General features: G+C 51.9%; 7 protein-coding genes across 7 annotated transcripts; 3 read left to right on the top strand and 4 right to left on the bottom strand.

Moving 5' to 3' along the window:
* Nucleotides 1–5,029: 5,029 nt before the first annotated feature.
* On the bottom strand, nucleotides 5,030–5,550 carry MYCGRDRAFT_106227 (uncharacterized protein; the record flags this gene model as incomplete). The annotated part of the gene is made up of 1 exon (XM_003848412.1): nucleotides 5,030–5,550. The coding sequence occupies one exon, from the start codon at nucleotides 5,376–5,378 to the stop codon at nucleotides 5,223–5,225; it is 156 nt and encodes a 51-aa protein (XP_003848460.1).
* Nucleotides 5,551–7,181: 1,631 nt separating this feature from the next.
* Nucleotides 7,182–7,791, bottom strand: MYCGRDRAFT_96811 (uncharacterized protein; the record flags this gene model as incomplete). Its single annotated transcript, XM_003848411.1, has 2 exons — nucleotides 7,182–7,678; nucleotides 7,758–7,791. The coding sequence occupies 2 exons, from the start codon at nucleotides 7,789–7,791 to the stop codon at nucleotides 7,182–7,184; spliced, it is 531 nt and encodes a 176-aa protein (XP_003848459.1).
* Nucleotides 7,792–9,520: 1,729 nt separating this feature from the next.
* Nucleotides 9,521–10,710, bottom strand: MYCGRDRAFT_50077 (uncharacterized protein; the record flags this gene model as incomplete). Its single annotated transcript, XM_003848410.1, has 2 exons — nucleotides 9,521–10,487; nucleotides 10,538–10,710. 2 exons carry the CDS (start codon nucleotides 10,708–10,710, stop codon nucleotides 9,521–9,523), a joined length of 1,140 nt encoding a protein of 379 aa, XP_003848458.1.
* Nucleotides 10,711–11,122: 412 nt separating this feature from the next.
* MYCGRDRAFT_77082 (uncharacterized protein) lies at nucleotides 11,123–13,073 on the top strand (the record flags this gene model as incomplete). The annotated part of the gene is made up of 7 exons (XM_003848476.1): nucleotides 11,123–11,275; nucleotides 11,338–11,831; nucleotides 11,886–12,234; nucleotides 12,291–12,442; nucleotides 12,495–12,566; nucleotides 12,621–12,760; nucleotides 12,832–13,073. 7 exons carry the CDS (start codon nucleotides 11,129–11,131, stop codon nucleotides 13,071–13,073), a joined length of 1,596 nt encoding a protein of 531 aa, XP_003848524.1.
* Nucleotides 13,074–13,395: 322 nt separating this feature from the next.
* MYCGRDRAFT_49854 (uncharacterized protein) lies at nucleotides 13,396–14,292 on the bottom strand (the record flags this gene model as incomplete). Its single annotated transcript, XM_003848409.1, has 1 exon — nucleotides 13,396–14,292. The coding sequence occupies one exon, from the start codon at nucleotides 14,290–14,292 to the stop codon at nucleotides 13,396–13,398; it is 897 nt and encodes a 298-aa protein (XP_003848457.1).
* A 679-nt stretch (nucleotides 14,293–14,971) lies between these two features.
* On the top strand, nucleotides 14,972–17,582 carry MYCGRDRAFT_111345 (uncharacterized protein; the record flags this gene model as incomplete). The annotated part of the gene is made up of 4 exons (XM_003848477.1): nucleotides 14,972–15,148; nucleotides 15,310–16,344; nucleotides 16,400–16,435; nucleotides 16,491–17,582. The coding sequence occupies 4 exons, from the start codon at nucleotides 15,125–15,127 to the stop codon at nucleotides 17,580–17,582; spliced, it is 2,187 nt and encodes a 728-aa protein (XP_003848525.1).
* A 1,143-nt stretch (nucleotides 17,583–18,725) lies between these two features.
* On the top strand, nucleotides 18,726–21,620 carry MYCGRDRAFT_96806 (uncharacterized protein; the record flags this gene model as incomplete). Its single annotated transcript, XM_003848478.1, has 4 exons — nucleotides 18,726–18,848; nucleotides 18,899–19,315; nucleotides 19,370–21,412; nucleotides 21,540–21,620. 4 exons carry the CDS (start codon nucleotides 18,726–18,728, stop codon nucleotides 21,618–21,620), a joined length of 2,664 nt encoding a protein of 887 aa, XP_003848526.1.
* Between the last annotated feature and the right edge of the window lie 1,094 nt (nucleotides 21,621–22,714).

Below are 22,714 nucleotides of genomic sequence, written 5' to 3'. Positions count from 1 at the left end.
GCTAAGTGATCGAAAGCTGTCAGTCACGGTGCGAAGTGTCTACAAGGAGAACAACAGGAAAGAACTTCCTGTTGTGATTGGACTCAAGCTGAGTGGAAGAAGACCTCTGATTGGCAGGTATATATTGTCATGCAGAGAGAATCTCAAGTGTGAGATTCTCACTTCAGCTATCTGTGTGTGGGAATGCCTTGGCACTAGTCACGTGCACTTCACTGATGGTCAGTCTGATGATCCACAACACTTCCGGCTATAGGTGACTAAGCTATGACTAAGCACGCTAAACCCAAAAAGGAAGTTTTCCGACCAAAAAGCAACATTAAAAAGATGAAGTCTTACTGACGCTAGTGGCCTTAGTAAATGGGCTCTCTAGATCGGCTCGAACTAAGGACGCTAAAGAAGGTAGTTAACAGAAGGAGAAACAAACACTCGAGCCCCTTTACTAAGCTACCCTTTCCACCGCTAATAAATGAAGCAAAAGATAGAGTGTTAATATAGCCCTACTTCCGGGCTTCGCGCTAAGCCCGATCGGGAATTTTTCCGCAACTTCCTAACTAGGCAGGAGCAAAAATTTCGTCGCCGGAGCGGAAGAGTCCCCTATCCCTTAGGTAATAGCTACTAGCTCTCGAACTAAACGTTACTATAAGGGCTAGTAAATAGAGGAGTAGCCTTTGCTACTACTTAACTAAGAGGTGTAGCTATATAATTCGAAAGGAACGAAATAGTAATACTATATATAGCTAAGAGCGTCAAAACTGAAGGAGTTCTTAGCGCTCTAATTAGCCGAGCGTTTGACACCGGATTCGGTGTTTCTAGCTTCCGTGCGAGTCGTTTGCGCGAGTAATAGATCTACGGCCTCGTGCTAGTAGCTGCGCTTAAGATATATACCGTTTTCCGAGGGCGACGGATCGGTCTACCTCTGCTGCTAGTTACTAGAGGGGTCGACGATATAGAGGCAGCCTTAATAGGAGCCGGTGTAGATTCCTTACTAAGATTAGTAGTAGCTACGCCCTTACCGCCTATTGGCGCTGTGCTAATGCTACCCCGCCCTCTACTCCTTCTACTACGAGCCCTTCTACCCCTTACTATTACTATAGGCTCTGTACGTTATTTAGCCGCTAAGGCTGCTTCTTTAGTGCGAGTAGCTGTTTGCTCTGCCTGTTAAGTAGCCGTTGCAGTTATCTTAGCAGAGGTCTAAAGGCGTGTGTTGCGGCTGTTGCTCTTATAAGTCGCCTTACGAGCGTAGTAGGTGTCCCTCGGAGCCTCGAATAGCGTTGCCTCTAGTAGACTAGCAACCGCGGCTCGTATACGAGCAGCTAGCATATAAGTATGCTCGAAGGCCTTAATGTTGTTAGCGAGGTGTGTAGTGTTAGACTTATGCACGTTCTTAGCAAACTCTAGCATACAAAGGAATGTAGCTTTTAACCGGTCTACCGCGCTTAGGCGCTCTGGCAGTTGCTCTTGTAGTGAATTAAACGCCTCGTCGTGTGTAGATATCTACTAAGGCGTCTATTTAACGCGGCTAAGGGCTCTGTTGCTTGCGAAGTAACGAGGATGCAACATCCGTGCTGCAATAGGACGCCTCTCGACGACAGCCGTAAGCAGTATGTAGCTATAAGGGAGTCTATAGCGCTCTACTTTACTATAGTCTGTGTAGTATTTACGCAGAGGATATAGCACCCTTATCTCCTTACTGCGGCTAGCGTTTTGACAGTTAATTAAGCGCTTTAATTTAAGGGCAACGTAGAAGCTCCTTAATACGCGCTTTAGAGTATAGACTGTTACCTCCCTAACGAGCTCTTTAAAGTAGCCTTAGTTATCTATAGATATAGCTAGTAGTAGTAAGCTAGCATAGGTGTTTACTTCGAGCGGCTCTAGCTCGTCGAACACCTTGTTAACGTAGCCCTTAATGCCCTTAACGCACTGCTTAATGTTGTAGTTAGCGTTCGTAAAGCCCTTTACACTACGATTACTAACCTCTGCTCGCTGTAACGAGTTAGCACTAAGGTTAGCAAGGTGCTTAACATAGTATGTTAACAGCCGCTCCTTTACGGCTAACTACATGCTCGTGAAATACACCTTGTCGTCCGTAGTAAATAGAGCAAGTATGCGTTCGGCCCTCTTATTAGCAGCCTTAATAGTCTTAGACTGTAGCTATAGCTACACTAGCTTAGCGAGAGCGTCCTTGTCCTCCCTTATATAGCCTGGCTTCCGCTTTAAGGCTCGTTTTAGTGCGCGTTAAGTCGATTCCGAGGGCTCGGAGGGTTGTGTAGAGGGCTCGTTTAGCTCGGCTTTATTACTATAGTTATGTTGTAAGCCCTTAGCTGCAGCGGCTGCTACTACTGCTTCGAGGCGTGCCTTAGCAGTAGCGGTTACTATAGCGGCTTTACGCCTCGCGCCTTAATTAATGCGCTCGCGGATATTCTTCGCTACGTAAAGCTAATAGTATTGCTATATCGTACTGCTAAAGGGGGTGTTTAGTATAGCGGCGGTAAGGCCCTTGCCGCGGTCGGATATAATAACCTTTAGCATGCGTAGACCTTTAAGATAGTTGTTAGCTACTACTACTAGCATAAAGTGCTAATCCTTAGCGCTCTCGCTCTTTATAAGGGTGTATACTATAGGGAATCCTCGGCTAGTGTTTACAGTACTAGTTATTATACCGAGCAGCAGATTGCCGCGGTTAATATTAAAGGTAGCGTCTACCTACGTTAAGAAGTCCGGTAAGAAACGCTGTGCATACCGCTCTTGCCGTACTATCTAGAAGACGACTTGTTTAAGCGACGCTTTAATAGCCTAACTAGTCTACTTATCTAGCTCGTATAACTAGCGAGCCTCGTAGTTAAAGCCGAGCGATATAAGCATACTAAGGAAGGCGTTTATAACCGTCTCGGAGTTATTACTACCGGTACGCGTATGCCCTTTAACGAGGTTGTAGTACCTCTTGCGATTAAGCTTAAGCTCCTTTGACGACAACTGTCTATATGCCGTCTTATATAACTCGCCGGTAAGTCGGAGCTATGCTGCAATAGTAAGGGCCTCTTAATATGCTAGTATACGTTTCTAGTGCACCGAATAGACTATAGGCATTAGTGCTACCTTATGCGTGTAACTAAGGCTGTGGACGATAAGGACTGCCTACTTTACCTCTACATCTCGGCGAACGCGCTTGTATAAGAGACGACAACTCTACTAGTAGTTACGAGCTCGGATATTGCGTGCTACCCTAATTCGTAGATGCCGGTGTTCGTCGTTACTGTCGTATATAGCTTCCTTAAAGTCCTCGTCGTTGCGTGTATTGTTGTTTGTTTGTTTGTTTGTTCCATTTACGTCCTTTCGGAGTCTAAGACTATGTAGGACGGCCTTGCGCGCAAGGCAGTAGATCTATTTACAATCAAATTCTTTCGGTATTCTTTAACCTTAGGGGAAAACCCCGTGCCTAAGGTAGAATCTGCAAAGTAGAATCTACCGAAGGACTTTAAAAGCAGCGCAAAACAAAGGAAATCTAACGAGTGTCGTATAGCCGGGGCTGCAGAATTTTCGCGCTAAGCTTTTTGCAGAATTTTTAGCGGATCCTTCCGCTTTGTACGTACGCTACGAATTCGAAAGAGAGAGGAAATGCATTACAGTGCAGAAAGTAGTGTAGGAGCAACGTAGATGCGCAAGTAGCTATCTAACTCGCTATCTTCTCTTGTCCTTAATATGCCTTTATAGTATCGTAGTAGCAGTTCTATCTACGATAACGTAGGTTAATCGTAGAGTTGTAGATTCTACCGAGTTCTAGCTCTTTAAAGTGCATATATACTTCGTTCGAGGTTAACGAAGTCTCTAGGAAGGGATATGCGATTTCGGTTCGGATTTCGAGGAGATGCGCGTATAGAATAGAGTAGACTGCCTCTTCTTCTTCTTCTTCTTCTCGTTCGTAGCGTAGAGAGCTGTTCGTTCGAATCGTACTGTCGTTCTGTAGCTTGTATCTTCGAGGGGAGGCATGCCTCTAGGTCGGTTATTATTATAAGGGAAGAGGGATCGACGGCCTCTCTAATCCTCCGGAGGAAACTTAGCTCTGCGATAGTATCGCAGGTTCGTAGCCGGCACCGCGTACAGGTGTTCCTCGTCGCCGGCCTCGTCGTTGCGTGTAGTATCGCCGTAGTAGATACACTTAAAGAGCGCTCGCTAGCTGTTGTTCGATATATATACGACAGCGCTGCCGGTTGTAAAGTAGTAGTCTTATAGCCGTACAAGGCAATAGTCGGCATTGCGGAATACCTTACCGTTGCGTAGATGCTCGAAGTAAGACGGCTTAATAGAGTCTACGAACGACCGAAGAAGCTCGTGTTGCTCCGGCGCGAGCAGATAATGTAGTCGCTATGCTTCTCTTAGTAAGGGAGCTGGTAATAGTATATTAACAACGGTAGGCAGATAAGGCTTAGCTAGTGTTTTGCCCTTATAAATAACCGTCTCCGGCTTTAATATAGACAATAGATGCTCTAGCAGTCGTAAGGGCGGCGGTGGAGCTAGTAAGTCGCTTAGCAAGTTAATAGTATCCGAGACTCTGTTGCCGTAATTACGTAGAGCCGGTGGAGCGCTCGGTAGTAGACCTATAAGGACGCTAGTGGATAGCGAGTCGTTAAGGAAGTCCTTACTAAGTAAGTCGTTAAGGTAGTCGTCCTAAGCAGTGCGCTAAAGGCTATAGTCGCGGTAGAAGTCCAATAGGGACGGTAAATCCGCTATAGAGGAGTCGCTAATGTCGTCTATTTTGGAAGTTGAGGGCTAAAACAAGCGGTGAAGTTAGTAGATTTATATTAAGCTTAAAACAGGGCCGATTCGGATAATTCTTTTTTTTATGTATAGCTAATAATGCGATCTGTTAATCCTAATATCGCTTTGCTTGCAGTAGATAGTGTAGTAGTGCATTAAGTAGTATAGAAGGTGGAAGGGCGGTAAGTTAAAGTCGAATTTGCAAGTCTCGGCATGGTATACGAGCTATACGAGCTTAGTCATCTCTAGCCGGAAGTTCTTTCCTGTTGTTCTCCTTGTAGACACTTCGGTCACGGTGGTCCGAACGATGTCCTGGCATGAGATTCGTATGAGCCGATATCTCCTCCATCCGATCAATCGGGCTTCCGCCGTATCAAACTGCGAATCTGGCACCCCATCATCAGCCATTACGTCGGCAATCGATAGAGCTTCGGAGTCGTCGAGTTGTATCTCACTGATCCCGTGCCTTATTTTTCAGAAGCCGAAAGCAGACACGACCTGGTCGAGAATCGAATCATATCGGTAGTTGTGCGCACTTTCTGTGCCATGTCATTGATGAAGCCGGCGACCACAAGACCGGTCTGGTTCTCGCTCTTGAGTCGCAACAGCGAGCTGAACAGCATTCAACGCCACAGTTGAGGAGACAGTGTGCCCCTAATGTTCATTGGGCGAACGGCGGCTGATCGAAATTTGATTGGAACGGCACACGGCCCTCACTGCCCCTTGATACCAAGGGCATTGCCGCCGTACCGGCCTGTAGGTTGCAGTGCCCGACTGTTCAGGTTTATTGAAAAGGCCCACATTACCATGATAGGGCATTACCGGCTTGGAAATAACCTTTGGCTCGGCAAAACCTCGTCTCGAAGAGTCGACCGTGCCCAATGTGCTTGAGAGCGTTGTCTTTGTTTGTTGTCACTCGGTGGAGTCTGCATCAACGTTCAGTGTGCTTGATCTACCCAGAGCTCCCGAGTTGATATCAGGCGGTGTGTGTGCCACGCAAATGAGGATCTGAGCGTTGTCATCGTCATCTTTCGGGTAGCCAGTGTCCAGAGTGTCCTCCTGAGTTCTCCAAAGGGCGTTGCTGGTTCACGATGGGCGCTGTTTGACGCACACTGGATCGAAAGACTTGCAGTTGTTACGCTTGGTTGTAGCGTGGCCAGAAGTGAAATGGAGACTCGCGAGGCACCAAGCATGACCGCGTCGAGGATATCATGCGCTAGAGACCACGAATTTGAAACGAAAGAAGAGCAAAGATGCGGAGCGAGTATTTTATATCTCTGGCGTTCGTTCTCGGGAACAGGTTGTCAGCACAGTGGCAATTTTTGGCTCTTTGGACCATTGATTTTTGGCATGCCGTGGAGCGAATTGGCGTTCGTTCTCGGGAACAGGCTGTCCACAGTGGCAATGTCTGGGTCTTTGGACCATTGACTTTTGGCGTCCCGTGGAGCGCATTGGCGTATCCGAAAGCCAGCAAAGCATATCCGTGGAACTGCTGGAGTATACTCTGGTAGGACATTCCCGACCTTTCTGTGGATCAACTGCGTGGAGGTCACCAAATTCGTGGCTCTGCCGTCGACTGCTACCCTCGTCCATACACCTGTCGAACAAGGCCACAGATAAGCTGAGCCGGCGCCATATGTTCGGCGCGACGACCCCAGAAGTCCGGTCAAAGTGCTGGAATGAAGTTCGCATCTCGAAGTCTTGCCCACCTGATCAACGAGGCTCCCGCAACAGCGAATTGCGAATCTGGCCCCATAATCGCCTATCATTGGCGCTCGATTGAGCTTCAAAATCATCCAGAATCACATCCAATTTTCCATCGGTGGAGACCCACTGTGCTGATAGACTTGAATGACCTGCATTGTGGGCATTGAAGATTCGGCTAGATGTAGTTGTGTGTCTCCGTCGGACTGGTCCAGCTTGTTGCGTTGCGATGGAAAATCGAGCGTTGCGTTGGAAGATCGAGCGTTTCCGTTGGACGGCAGAGCGAATGCTACGCCTGTTCCGGTCCGCTTGTTTGTCGCAGTGAGACCCCATTGACGAAGGTTCACTGAAGGGTGTTTGGCCTGCACTAATCAGGACGCGATTGATGGACGTCTGACTGTCATAACTTTTTGGCGGGGCGTGCAAGGCCTGGTCTTGTTTTGGCTTCCCTGTCGCGAGGGTGTTGATCGAGTTGACGTGTTGGTGTAGTCGGCGTGTTGATCGTTGGCTTGTTTCGACTGATGTGATTGTCGTCTGCGACAGGTACTTTACTCCTGCACCGCGTTAAGGTACAAAACCGTAGCGGAGTTCCACGCGAGAAGTACCCCTACTTCACGGGGGCCGATTGTTGGGACCTTGGCATGGCTTGCCCCATCCAACCGGTCTTTGTTGTTGTTTCGGACACCGATGCCTTTCTGTCCGGCCCCATCCTGGGGTCTTTCTTACTCCTGATGGAGTCGTGCCGCTTCGACTGTAGAATCCGGAGTTGTCGCCACAACCCAGACCAGACGAACACGGTACTTCCTCCATCCTGCGGTATCCTCATCTGGGAAGATGACCTCCATCTCTTTCCACAGCACACGCAAAGAGAGAAGCTGCGTGCACACAATCACCGCGAATTCCAACACGGCAATCTCGAGGCCGGGATGCATCTTGTCACCGCATTCCACCGCCCAGAGGTCCATACCCAGGCGAACCGCTCCCAGACAGTAACCGACCAGTGGTAGGAACAGAGCCACCGCGGGATGCATTCTCCGGAGCAACTTCTTCGAGCAGGGAAGGTGTTCTGCCAGCATCAGTAGCGTTGCCAGCTGTAGGCCCAAATGTACAAATTGGACTTTGTGCAGATCGCTGGCGCCACATTCCGCGTAGTCCGGACCTGACCACGGAGTGGTACGGCCTTCCGGTTCAAGAGGGACGGCGGGAGCTGGCATTTCGGCTGGATGGTGGTGTTGTTGTTGTTTGTTTCAAGAGAGGGAGCAGCTCTAGAAATGCAAGTCTGCTCAAATTGTGCTTACCTCTTTCGAGGGAAGCCTCCTTCTCGTGCACCATCCCTACTTGCCTGATGAGCCATGAAGATCTTCATTGCAAGTACACTACGATGGAAGACAACCCAACCCACACTTCTCGCGGTGCCGAGCTCGAGACCTCAGATTTTGACCAGGACATCGCTACGACCAAGTGTCTGGGCCCGAAGAACGGAAAGCTCTTCCAGAGCTTCACGTACAATTGGTTGGCCCATTTGATTCACCAAGAGAGGCTACATGAATTTGGACAGTGTCGCATTTTCGTGTACTCTGATGAGGGTTGCACAGACACCATTCAGTGGATCGATGAGGTGAGTTGTGAGACCAGCCATGCCATGAGCCAGCATTGAAGCTGACAGAACCTACATTTGCAGGCAAACTCCATCCCTCACTTTCAGAATTGCTTCAACATCGGAAGAGAGGCGAAGGGCATCCGTATGGAATGTCGCCGAGACGGTGCGTCGTTCGGTCCTGAGCCTGGAGGATAATGGGTATCGCAGAGGGCTCCGGCGTGAGCTCAAGTGTCGATGTCGATTTGCGGGCGTGGGAACAGCTTGGTCGTCTTGAAACAAGATGAGAACATGTCGATGAGACCAATGCCGCAGCGATTTCTTCCGCCGTACAGCCTGGAGTTGGCGGCCCAGCATGCGTGGCAGTAGCTTGGTCGGGCCCTGAGAGGAAGAGAACTGGTCCAGGAGAGCGTCTGCCGTGGCGGTTTCTTCCTCCATTTAGGCCGAATTCGATGACTCAGTAGGCGTAGCAGCAGCTCAATCGCCTTCAGAGAGGAAGAAACCAAGTCGAGAGGGTAATTGCCTTAGATTTCTTCAGCCAATCAGCCCGAACTCGCCGGTCCAGCAGGCGCAATAGCAGCTCGGTCGCCTCCAAAGAGGGAGAGAGAGCACTTCCCATGGATGCGTTCAGCCTTGTATTCCAAGTTCGACGATCCCGCAGGCGTAGCAGCGGCTCGGTCACCTTCGGAGAGGAAGAGATTTCATTTGCCACGGATGTCTTCAGCCGCACATCGTGAACTCAAGGCCTAGCAGAGGCAGCAGCAGCCGAGCCCATCGTCGCAGGCGCGTAAGCACTCGAAGAGCAAGAGAAGAAGTCGAGGGGGCACTGTGCATGGATGTCATGAGCCGCAAAGCCCGCATTTGGCGGTCGAGCAGGCGTAGCAGCGGCTCGGTCGCCTTCAGAGAGCAAAAGAACAGAGATCAAGTCGAGAGATCGTTTCCATGGAAGTGCTCAGCCGCATAGCCCGAACTCGACGGTCTAGCAGACGTAGTAGCAGCAGAGCGAATCATCGCAGGCGCGGACGCACTTCGTCGGAGGCAACCTCGCCGTCTTCCTGCAACCAGCTCCGCTTCTCCCCAAGGCATCGCATTCGCTCGAATCCAGTCCACCGACCTGTTCTCATCCGTGAGGTGGCCCCTCCCTCGTGCGGCTATCATGAAAATGCAGACCAAGACAGAGCGCAGTGTAGTCTGCGCTCGAGCGCTTAGGCTATTTTGGGCCATGAAAAGCGGCGCAGCAATCAGCAGACCAAAAACGACCGTCACTCCGGTATCTCCATGGGGTGGCTTCTTGTACTTATATCTTCCATCGCCAATCTTTCGCTCCAACTTCATGTTCAATTCTATACCAACAGTCCACTGGCCAATGCCGCTGCCACTCCTTCGCGCTGTAGTGTATCGTCCTGGATCACTTCTTAAACATGAGGTCGAAAGGCAGCCCGGTCGGGAAAGTCGGGAGAAGTCTTAGTGGAACTTCCTCATCACCTCGACCAGCATCATCATAGCCATCGCCTGCCCATACGGCATACTTGTCACCGGGATGTCCTTGTAGTGCTGCAAATCGTGTCCCATGGCGGTGCCAAAGCTGACGTCCTTCAGCTCTCCATCAACATCAATCCTCTGGAAAACCGCATGCACGGCCGCCCAAGCGACTGCTTTGAATTCTTTGCTGATGTACCTCTTCCTGGCCGCTTTCAACATACCATATGCAATGCCAGCCGTTGCGGAAGCTTCAACATAACTCCCCTCGATCTCGCTCACATCCAGTAGTGTCCTCCAACAGCCAGATCGATCTTGTAGCGCTCGTAACGCTTCACATTGAGAGACCAAGGTTGCCAGTAGATGTTCTCTCAACGCATCGCCGGGAGCCAGATCCAGCAATTCAATGAATTCCGGTATCGCAATCGTTAACCACGCATTGCCTCTCGCCCACCTTGCTTTGGCGAAGTGATGCCCGACACCACCTGCAGCGGACGAATCAAATTTCCAGCCGTGAAAGAACAGTCCCGTGGAAGGATCACAGAGGTATCTGATGTGCAACAAGAATTGGAATTTCGCCTCCTCGATGTATTGCGGCCGATTGAGTACCTTTCCGATCTTCGCCAAAGGCAGAACGGTCATCATCAACGTGTCGTCCCATAGTTCCTGCTTGTTGGCATCGAGATACGTGATATGTTGCATACCGCCAAAGCGGGTCCGTGGAAGGTCGTACATTGCCCATTCGGCCCAGGAGTCGAGCCACGGGAGGTATGTTTGGTCTTGTGTTTTCTCGTACAGACAAGCCAGAGTGAGCATGACTGACATTGTGTTGATGTTTTTTGTTGTTCCGGTTGCGAGCTGGGCGGTGTACCAGTCGTTGATAATTTGAAGAGCTTTCGGGGAGTTGGTCAGGGTATGGTATTGCCAGAGGCCATATAGACCGATGCCGTGCCTGGAACTTGATCAGAAATAGTCGTAGATTGATGGACGGTTGAAACTGACGTCCATTCCCAGTCGTTCCAGCCTTTGGTATCGATGACTCTGCCATCGGGAAGACGAAGCAGGAATTGACCCGTCTCATCTTTAATCGAGACAAGATTGTCGACGAGTAATTCGATGTTGACTTGGACGTTGCCGGCGGACAGGCCTTCGATCCGGATCGGCTGCTGTGGCATAGTTGCTGTCCCGATGTGTCTCAATGTCACTCAAACGAAAAGAAAACCACTCGGAGCAAAGAGCGGCATGTATGCAAGTCCAAGAACATGCACCGCCTCGCTACATCTCAAGCCGAAGTGCATGAGTCCTGCTGGCTCCACCCATCCTCTTCCCCAACTTCTCCGCATTCGATGCATGTTCGGCCGGGATAAATGACACGAAGGATCGAAGAAGCATAAGTTACGAATCCTTCGTCTCTCCGTTGTGAGTTCATCCGCCAATGGTACGCGGGATCCAACAATGCTTCCGTACGAGAAGCCCTACTCCGAAGCTCTCTCGGCAGAAGCTGTCATAACATTCCATGAATGCATATAAATGATCGCCCTGGTCTGACATGGCCTGCTCGTCCGGAAAACCTTCAGACGGGCGGACGCGAAGATGACTTCCCTCACCAGCAGTTTCCACATCGAGCGTGCCCATGAGAATCAGTATGTTGCGTCCAAAGGTCTCGAGGCATCCGAAATCGAGCGAGTGATGACACCCGACGATATCCCGAAGGATGCCCAAGACTACAACCGCATCGACGTAAGCATTCTGATAGCCGCGTGGGCAACACATTCAGCCTGACCACTGACATTCCATCGTAGGCCGAAGTCGCCAAATACACCGACACCGCCCGCATCGAGATATCTCCTGCCGAGAACCTTCGCTTGCGCAAGCTGATCAACAAACGAGTCCTCACAATCATGGTCTTAACGTACTTTCTGCAAGCCCTCGACAAAGGAACCCTCTCCTTCACCTCCATCATGAAACTCCCTGAAGACCTCAACCTCCAGAAACAGCAGTACAGCTGGCTGACGACCTGCATATACATCGCTATCCTGATCGTCGAATATCCCATCAATTGGCTCATCCAGCGTCTGCCGATCGCGAAGTTCCTAGGGGCTTGCATTGTGATTTGGGGCAGCGTGCTGGCTTTTCATGCTGCGGCGACGGATTTTGCGGGGATTTGTGCACTGAGGACGCTGCTGGGAATCTTCGAGGCAGTCTGTCAGCCGACTTTCTTGATCTTGTCGTCGATGTGGTATCGAAGGGAAGAGCAAGCGATGATCGTGGCGTTCTGGTACTGTATGAACGGAGCGTGAGTCGATGGACTGTATGCCCTTTGGCACTCCGAGAGCTAAACGTCCTCCAGGCAACAGATTGTCGGCGGTCTCCTGGCGTACTGCTTCTCACTGATACCTCGCGGCGGAGCACTGGAGTCCTGGCAAGCCATCTTCATCACCTATGGTGTGGTCTCGGTCCTCTGGGGCGTCTTCGTCATCTGCTGGCTGCCTGATAGTCCAATGCGAGCAAAATTTTTCTCGGAGGAAGACAAGCACCTCATGGTGGAAAGGGTGCGGTCCAACCAGACGGGACTCCAGAACAAGAAGTTTCGTGTCGAGCAGATGAAAGAGGCATTCCTTGACCTCCAGTGTTGGTGCTATTGCTTGATCGCATTTTGTACGACGCTGCCGACGGGCGGCCTTGGAGCTTTTGCGAATGTAAGGATTCCCCGAGCGATACCAGTCCGTGCCGTACTGATCATGTATGTGGACAGATCATCATCACTGGCTTCGGATTCACTGTCCTGGAGACGCAACTGTTGGCCATGGTACTTGGCGCTTTTATCATCATCACTCTGTTCAGCTCCTCTTGGCTGGCGAAGAAGACGCAGCAGAACACCATCGTGATGGCCTGTTTCTGCCTGCCGTGAGTAGACGACGTGGTCCCCGCCGCTCCGAACTGACCAAGCCTTTCACAGGTCATTCGCAGGCACCATTGTGTTGATGACTGTCGAGAAGACCAACACAAGCACCGCAGCTGGTCTCTTGTTGTATGTTCATGGCTGTCCAAACCAAGAATAGCCTTCACTGATCCTCATCATCAGCTCATACTACATCATTCTCTCCTTCTGGGCAGCCCAAAGTCTCGGCATGAGCATGCTCTCTCGCAACGTCGCCGGCCAGACCAAAAAGTCAGTAGCGGTGTCCATGAACTTTGTAGCCTGGGCGACAGGCAATGCAATTGGTAGGTCTACCACGACATCCCGATCGTCGTTGCCGCCGGCACGCCCATCGGTCTCGCTGACATGATCTCAGGCCCGCAGGTTTTCCTTTCCTGGGACGCACCACGGTATTTCATCGCCTTCTCCACGCACATCGGCTGCTACACCCTCCTCATCATGACGCTCTTCGTGCTACGCTGGTATCTTCGCTCGCAGAATAAGAAGCGTGATGTCATCGCTGCGGCGGGAGTTCCGGAGGCTCAGGATGAAAAGATGGTGCATGCGTTTGAGGATTTGACGGACAAGGAGAACCCGAACTTTCGATATGTGTTCTGATCATAATGTTGAGTAGATAGATGGTGTCGCGGTAGCTCACAACTCTTCACTTCTTTGTGCACCCGCGGTTTGTCGTTCAGCTACATACCATACTGATGAGTGCGTGGTCATAGGTCTGTGCACGCATTTTTCGTCGGAGAGGCTCCCCTGGATCCGGCATAAACCTTTTCACTTCGATGGAGAATTCCGAATGTGTTGCTACACCGTAGAATAGATGACCACGGTCTGGCTTTCACGACGCGGTGTTGACGTGGTCTTCTCGGATGCCTGTAGCGCATGGCGCTGGAAGGATTGCGGATCTTCCCCAGCGACAGCATCTCCATCACAACTCATCCCTTCCCTGCGCCTCCAGCGCCGGATCTTCAATCACCGCCCTCTTCGCCAAATCATACTTCTGTCCATTCCTCAGAAAGTAAAACCTGACGTCCTTCGGCGGCACGGTCTTCAACTCGGTTCCCTCATCCGAGTAGAAGCTCCCGTCGTAAATCAAGGCATACGTCCGGCCGAACACCTCCGCCTCATTTCCCTGCACGATCAACGCCGTATCTTCATCGATCGCAATGCCCAGTAATTCCGGAAACTTCTTCAGAATATCAAACATGTCGAAATGTCGATTCCGAACAAGGACGTGCTGGTCGATGGCAGCGTTGCGAAGGTACCCAAATCCGACAGTATGGTCGCCGATCATGACCTGGTTGTTCGCCGTGTCTCCGCGAGCGAGGAAGGAACCTTGGATACTGGCTCCCGCACTGCTGCCGGAGATGACACCGCCTCGGTCGAGGACTGATTGAAAAGCAGCTTCAGACTTCGTTCCAGCATAAGCGTCAACGAGCCGCCATTGCCGGCCGCCACCGAAGTAAATGCCTTTCGCTTCTCGCAGAGGAGCGATAAAGGCGTCGGTGTCCGCTTCCGCCGGGTCGTAGGTATGCAAAAGCGTGACATTCGTGGCACCAAGACGTCGAAAAGTTGTGACGGGAGCGTAGGTATCGTTGTATGTGCCCTCACCGCCGGCAGTGGGGATGACAACGATAGGCGCCGATGGTCCGCCGGCGAGAGAGATGATTTTCTCCCAGACTGAGTCGGATTGGAGGTTACCGCCGACGATCACGAGGTGGCCATTTGCAGGGCCGATCGTTGTGTTGAAGGGAGCAGAGCAGCCTGTGAAGGCCATGGTGACGGCTGTGAGTAAATTGGTAAGAAGGATGGATAGGAGATGCATGATTGTGTTGTGGGAGTGGAAAGTGGGAATGTGAGATTTGACCGCCGCTACCTGTCGGACTTATACCATCAGGACTTTTCCATGCCGTGCTATGACACGGCTACAGGTGTACATCGCGCCATCGCTGTCCTGCGTCGACTGCGGCGATAGTCCCAATGAGGAAGGTAGAAGATATAGTGGTGTTTTGGAGCGCAGGACGGGAATTGTTCGTCGAATTGACATTGGTGTCTTGGCGAACAAAACTCCCCTTCCTAGGGCGGCTAGGATGTAGGCAGTAAACTAGTCGATATCGTTTCCGGCGAGCTCAGCGGCAAATGAAAAGCTCCGGCGCAACATCTTGACCGTAATGGTTCCAAGCGTGTAGGAGATGTCGTCGCATGACCGCAAAGAGCATATTTGTTCTAGGATACAGATAACGGGCAGCCAGTAATTGACGGTAATTCCATCGTACGCCCCGCATTCCTGCAGCATAACTCCGCTTCCTTGCTTTAGTCTGAGATAATGTACGTATTGGTCTTACGTCTCGTGACTCTATTGGCTAACTGAGGAGATAGAGTCCAGCTTAGGAATGAGTCAGAGTATTGGCTTGGCATTGTCGGGCGCGTACAAAAACAACCCATGATTTCCTCATCTCAATCCTTCTTCCTTTGTCCCACCACCTCGATTTCAATACTCTTTTCGCAACTTTCCATTATCGCAGCTCTTTCCGACCCGTGCTTTAACACTTCGACTCAAACACTTCGGCTTACCTTACAACAACACAACACAGTGACTATACATAATAATAAACCCACCTTGCGCTTTTGCAAGTGTGCTCTTAGCCACAACAACAATGCATTCCGGCCACAAGCCTGAAGTATGTCGTACAAGTACTTTCTTTTCTTACAAAGACAAAAAGATGCGGGGCGGCTATTTCACGCATAAATACATTTAGAGTTCATTAGCTTAACGTCGTCAAAGCATAACTGGCCGACCGCATGTATGCATGTACCCGAAGCCTGACTAACTATCCGACAGTATCGAAATAATGCTGTCTTCGCTCCGCCTCGAGGAGCATTCAGAGGTCGTCCGCACATTCGCCCTCCTGGCAGCTCACGACCACGTAAACTCGCGGCATCAGCCACAGCTCCTCAACGGCCCGTGACTGAGAATATCCGGCGTACCACTGAGAACAATGCGACGGCTCATGCATTGAATAAGGAGACCAGCAATGGCGACAAAGCCGTCGCAGAGGTGACGGATGCCATGGCTATGCTGTCTCAAGAGAATACTCCCGCTGCCGAAGAGCAGATCCCGCGTACCTTCAGAGCGCCGACGGCCGACATGATGACTGATCTATCCCAAGCGCGCCGAACTGAACTGGAGCTGAATGACTTGTCCCAAAAGAACAAGATCGTGGCGGAAATGATGCGTCAAAACGAACAACAGATGCAGCACGCATTGTTGTCCAAGGTGGCCGACCCAGCGGACGACACTATGCTCGAGGACGGTGAAATCCGTGACAGCGAAGAAGCCCAGTCAAGCACACTCCGCGGATCGACTGGAAGTCAACAGCATCAATGGTCGCAGTCAGCGAGTCAAACTTTTGGCCACTCCTCGAACACCACCTGGGGTTCGATCCCAAGTCAAAATGCTCCACGGTCCGCACAGCCTAGCCAGCCTTCGCAGCGTACGGAGCAGCCGGATCATGATATGACACAAGCCGAGTCGTCCACTCTATTCGTGTCCCAATTGACTCGCCGCGACTCCAGTCCTAGCCAGATCCCGGCGTTCACCAAGAAGCAACTTGAGGAGATGCGCAAGAATCGCCAAGGACAACAGCAAGAGTCCGCTCCGCGGCAGTTGAACGATGTCACAGCAGTGGACTCGCCGCTTTTTGTGACAGGACCGGCGACACCCGCGTACTTCTACGATACCCAGTCGACTGTTGATCACTCGATCAATGCCGTCAGTCAGCGCTCGCGGTACGAGTCTGTCGAGCCATCGCAAGTTGATCTGGTCGAGCGCATGTATGCCGATTTCAAACGCAAGGAGGAGAAGCGTGACGAGCTGGTGAGAATCATGCAGTCAATAATGCACCCAATGTCTCGGACTAACATCCTCCTAGGACCCCGACTTCCCGGATCCCGAAGGTGATACGCAGGTGAGAACAGACCATTCACGAAGGCGCCCAAAATCTCACACTGACGGTGCCACAGAACACCGAAGTCACTACCAATAACTCCGACAAGGAAGACGAAGAAGAAATCATCGTGGAATCCGACTCCGAGTCCATCGCCGAGGGCTCCACCATTGTAGTCATGCCGCCGCCACCCATCAATCGTCAACTCATTTCTCCCACGAATAACAAACGCCGCTCCGCCTCACCTCCGCCCGCTCGTGCGGACCAACCAAAGAAGCGCAAGTCCAGCTCGGGACCTCAAAGTGAGGGAACACGTATCAAGGGCAAAAGGGAATTGAACCCCAACTCCGCAACCCGCCGCCAGCGCGACCAATACATTTCCGACATGAAACATAATTGGGGTGTTGACGACATATCCGAGATCCTACCGGCATCCTTCTGGCCGAAGAGTCAGAAAGACAATGAGGTCATGGCACCACGAGAGTGGCCGACTACCCTACTCCAGAAAATGGTAGGACTGAGCCAGCAGACGGCTGGGAAGGGAGAATTGATCAGGCCGGTTGTGGAGGAGTTGGTACGGGAAAGGGGTTTCGGAGAAGGACGACTGTTCTTCGTGGAGGATGTGGATGCTGTCATCAAGGCACTTCAGGACGAGAAAGTCGATACGCCTGTCGAAGAAGGCGGCGTTGCAGTGGGCGCTGCACAAGAGGAAGATGTGGTAATGCAGGAGGAGGACAGTGCCGATGAGCCGAGCGAAGAGGAGCTGTACACCTCTACCCCTCCTCCAGCGACCACAGCTGCTCCGACTACCGCCGCCGGTATCGTCACTCCACCATCCGCACCCACGACCCCCCATGACATCATCACACCACTCACGGTCCCGTCGCCCACCCTTCCAGCATCACCCTTCTCGACTCCCTGGAAACCGACTCCCCTGTCTGAGATCCACTCAACGCCCTTCCTCGCTCTCAGATCTCTCCGCCAACGGACCCTCGAGCAAGCGAACCGCATCGCGCAGGAAATGGCCTACCGCGGCGGCGAGACTGGAGGTCGATCCCGTGCGGAGCTGAAGGGTCTGAGTCCGGAGGAGTTGATCGCGATGGACGATGTTTGTGCGAATGAATTGAGCGAGATGAAGGATGAAATTATGGGGAGGATGGTAATATAAGGTGATCATGGGGTCTGAGGGTAGGGTGTAGGACATGGCGACACGAAGGACAGGAGAACGTGGGTACGAGCAGTAAAAGTTTGATGGAACTCCGCTCTGGACGGACGATGAGGGAACATGGCCTCGACCACGGATATCGATATCTTAAAATTACTAGCATTGAATGATGGACGACGAATCTTCTCCGGCTATGTCACAAATTGGAAACTCCTCTCCTTTGGCGTATGGCAAAGCTCACTTTCCTTGGTCTCTGGAAATATGTTGTGGGAGATTGGCGGCGGTGTCCTAGTCCAAAGTGAGTGGGGAGATCGGCTTTCATCTCAGGATGGGATGGATGAGGTAGAACATACAAAATACTAAAAACATGTCTTTCCTTACGATCTGTCTGATTTCTGTCTCGAGTCGCGCCAAAGCGAAAGTCATGGGACGAATGAATGACTAAGCTGATCGGTAGGCATTCACAGATCGTCTTCTTTAAAACCATTCCTCCCCCGACTACTTCCACATCATCTCCTAAGTCCTCCTCAACACTCCCTGGCCATCCAATAAGCCTTGTTTGGACCAGCGTCAAGCACAATCCCAAGCATGCCAGGTGTCTCTAGTCTCAAAACCGCAGATAACCGACTCGGACACTTCTTCACTGCCCGGCGCTTAAAGTCCACCACCATTGGCCCTCACGCAATTGTTCAGGAGCCAAGTCTCGACAGCCGCGAGAGCATGTTTCAGTACTCTCGATGCAGACTCCAGGCGTGGACGACGACCACTCGGTCGGTATTCAGACGTCCGTTTGAAGGTGAGGATTCGCGGGCCGCTGCGTGTTGGCGGATGAGCGTTGCTGGTCCTGTCGATGCAACGTGGTTGACATGCAGGTTGAGATTGAAGGCGTGCTTCCTGGCGGTTAGTTTCAACCCTGCGACCCGGTAGACCATCAAGCCTACGGTGCGGTAGAACATCGCAGTCGTGGGCACGTCGCTTGTGCTTCTTTCTTTCACTACTCTTCCTTTGTTGCGTCGAAACCTTTTCCTTTTCGCCGGGCGTACATCGCATTTTGCAACTGTCGGGCATCTCTTGTTGAGTGCTCACGATCCGATTCCTTTCTCGATTTCTCCTGCGATCATGAACACGATATGATCGTTCTCCATCATGGCGTCGAATAAATTCTTTACGTGGACGAAAGGCGACAAGAAACATGTTTCGACAGGCATGATTCCAATACCCATCGAGTACATCTCAATCAAAGGGATGGAGCATGGTCGGAATGTCAAAGTATGGCCCGCATGGCAATCGGTAGATGAGTATCGCTAATTAAAGCACAGCGCTCCAGCAAAGCAGGACGAAAGCCAATCCCACTAGACTTCGCGCGGGACTTCGGATCGAACACAAGCAGCAGAAGCAATGATTCCGTCGCGCTCCACGATGCTGCGATCAAGTCCGCCACCAGTCTCATGGCTGTCATGAACGACATGCTCAAGTCGCCTCCACTTAACGCTCACTTCCTTTCTGCACAAAAGGCGGAGGAAAGACAGCCCTGGCATGGAAGACCTCGATCTAGGACTGCACCGTCGACACCAATGTATGAAGCGCCGGGTATGGAGCCAGCAGAGCTTGAGGGATCGATGCCAGCATGGCCGCAAGAATATCAACACAACGGGGGCACTCCCCCGAGACCATCCCGGGTTTCTGCTGCATTTCCACGACGCTCTTGCGACAGCTATTCTCGAAAGTCAGCTAACGTGCGTCGGAGCGCATCCCGAACTCCTCGAAAGCAAATATGCCCATATCAACAGCGCAAGCCATCGACTTCACATACTTCAAACACAAGCGAGGACACTCTTGTGGGGACCGAAAGTGATGCCTTGCCATATATGACGAAGCGACCATCTCTCAATGTCCGTGAGGCAGAGCAGACTCGATCGATCAGCAATGACAACGACACCGCGACGTCTCAGCCCGTCAGCGAGCAGTCCATCACAGCACCACCAACATACGACAGCTCTCGCGAAGAACACCATCGAGCGCAGACGGACGAACTTGTCTCGCAAATCATGGCTCTGCGGGCGTCTCACGATGCACACATTGCGTCGCTTCAGAAGACACATGAACGAGAAGTGGCGTCGCACCGGTCTTACATCGAAATCCTGGAGAAGCAGCGTGAAAACATTCCGAAAGTGTCGCAAACTATCGGAAGCCTTGAAATTGCTCCAGAAACACACGCGACTACCGAGGTTCAGACCTCAGCGACCAAGTCCGCAACCACAAGCCAACATGGAAGACCTACCTTCGATATTGAGCCACTAGCCTCGTCAGACTCAGCCGTCGGAACGGAAGCCTTGGTACGCGAATTGTGCCTCGCTCGCAACACACAAGCCGAACATCGCAAGGCCAAGACTGAGCGAGACATCCTCCGAGATTCCAATAACAGCCACGACCGAGAAATATTGCAGCTCCAAGAGATCATTCGACAAGCAAAGGACAGCGAGAAGACGATGCTGGACAAGATCGCACGTCTCGAAGCAGCGTTGTGTATGGGCAACCTCGAGAGGACAGATGTACTGGAAGGACTTTACGAAGCTCGCAATCGAGCCAAATCCATGTCCGATCAGCAAAAGCTGCTTATTGAAGAAAGAGATCAGGCGAGAGACCGGTTGTCGAGTATTGATCCAGAGTGGACGGCGAAGACTACGGCAAACACATCATCCGGGACTGAAGGTAGCACTATCTCTCAGCACTCCATGCAGTCCGTCGCTGTGATCGAGACTCAGCAGCAGGAGTTGGACGATCTCCGCCAAAAAGTGGGAGAGAAAGACGCTCGGATCCGCGAACTCACGAGACTCAATCTGGACACCACGGGTATTGAGGAAAACGAGCTCCTCATCCGACAGCTCGAGGCATGCCAGAAACAGCTTAGTGGAGTGAAAGCTGAACGAGAGGAGTACAACAACTTGCTCCATGCCGAACTTCGACGCCAGTCGCAGTCCATCGCGATCAAGTTGCACACCGCCACGCCACAGATCAACGATGATGTTCAGGCCATCGCATCGCAGAAGTTGCAGATCATCCGGACTGAGCTCGACGACCAGTGTCAACTCACAGCAGAACAGCGCTGCGAATACCTCGAAAAGGAACTTAAGCACTGTATCCAAGAGATCGTCCTCTACAAGATGAATATCCGCGGGTACAAGAAAGACCTGAAGAAAGCTCAGGCAAGGGTCCAAAGCTTGCAAGCGCAGCAGGTTGAACGGCCACAGACTCCGAACAGTATTGACAGCAGTGTCGGCTCGGATCGGCCGTCGCGGCCTTCACAAGAGTCTGGACTGGGAATCTCCCTGCCCCGTCAAGCTGATACCGATACCCCCACTCGACACTCCGCTCCGCCCCGCCGAACACGACACAGCTCAGCGGCTACCACTCTACACCACCAAGCTCCCACCAATACTGCCAGTATATCCACTCCCAGCCCAGCTCCTCCTCGAAGCGCCAGACTTCCACTAGCAGTCCACAAAGAGCTTCCCGCCACCCCTTCTGTTGATGCCACCACAGGCTCTTGGCGAACCGAAGGCAAGTCACAGCAGCCAACAATCACTCGAGCAGAAACCCTCCGCTCTGTTTCCGACTCCATCATCTCCTCCTATGCAAAACGCGGAACGCCCGAGATGGAGACCGAGAACTTCCCAATTGTGCTTCCATTGTCAACGGCGAGATGGAGGAGTACAGGACCGGCGACGTATGTGAACTCGGGTGCGGACGTGGGATACGAAGCTAGACTTGAGGGAGAGGGCAGAGGCGTCAGTGCGATTGCTGTTCCTGTTCTGAGGTTCAAGAGGGGCACGGTGAGGACGCCGGTGCTGGGTTGATGGGAGGTAATGAGGTGACGAAAAGAAAGTGAGCGGCTGCGATCGCAGTACTCGATGAAGTCGGACTTTCACTCGACTATGGGCACCGACCTTCCTCCTTCAGTTACTTGGACATGAGAAATACATCAGCAAGGGACGTATGCATGTCAAGAACACCGCATTGATCGACGCTCAGAAAATCTGATCAATATTGATGAGACCCAGCCGAGACCGCCCAAATCCAACAAGTCCAATCCACTCTCCTTCCTTATCGTCGAGTCCGCGCTGCCTGAATGTCATTGATCAGAAAACAGTACAGCTCCGACATCCACTTCTCGAGACCTACCAAGCTCGCAAAACTTCTTTTCTCGCTTCGGCGCATGGCACGACGCAGCCACAGCCTAATAAAGTGGATAGATGCAGCTCCAGTCGGTGCTAGGACTACACACAAGAGAGCATCTCATCAGCACGCTGTCAAGGAAGCCCCCGATTCCTTCCACCGCATCGGTCACGCAATTCGGCAAAGAATGTCTGCGGTACGAGCACTTACGACGCGTTTGGATAGCAGTTGCCGGCCCAAACATCACCGTTGGCGCAGGTGCCCTGGCACGCCATGTTGACGAAATCGTTGGGACAGTTGATCGTATAGCTTCCTCCGTTGCATTGGTAAGGATCGACTAGGTTGCCTCGTTTCTCGAGACCGGAGAATGGCTGGGCTGTGACTTGGCCGAGTAGGAAGAGGCCAAAGGCGAGGTTGAGATGAAGCTTCATGGTAGAGCGCTATTGTCCGAGATGGGTTGGTTTTGGCGGCGCAGACTTCCGAGTGAAGAGCTTGGAGTGGTGGGACGGGAGAGCGGTGTGGGACAAGAGGAGGAGTCTTATTTCCTTGAAAGGCTGCGGATGCTGACGGGACCGCAATGGCGGGACCTCCGGATACTCCAGGATGGATGTCAAGATCCTGGACATCATCCGCGCATCCGGATAGTACAGACCATTTCCTGCATACAGGAACAGCGACGGAAGCAACACACGACTATGTCCTTGTATGCGACGATTCTGGGGTTGGCCGAGATCAGATTCCCGCATGCGTGTAACGAATGACGTGCTGGACTTCCCTAGGGCTGCTCAGCAATGAGTACAATGCCGGAGCTGCGACACGATGCGAGGGATGTAATGATCCTAGACTTCCTGGACAACGAGAGCGCTGCGCCTCAATGACTTGCTGACCCCCTTCGCCCTCATATGCGATGCTGGTGACACATCTCCCAGTCCTGGCCTAAAAGCAACATCTCACCAGCG

The sequence above is a fragment of the Zymoseptoria tritici genome, chromosome 11, assembly GCF_000219625.1.
Source record: "Zymoseptoria tritici IPO323 chromosome 11, whole genome shotgun sequence".
Lineage (NCBI taxonomy): Eukaryota > Fungi > Ascomycota > Dothideomycetes > Mycosphaerellales > Mycosphaerellaceae > Zymoseptoria > Zymoseptoria tritici.
Note: the sequence above shows the minus strand (reverse complement) of the source record. Positions and strands in the feature narration are given on the sequence as shown.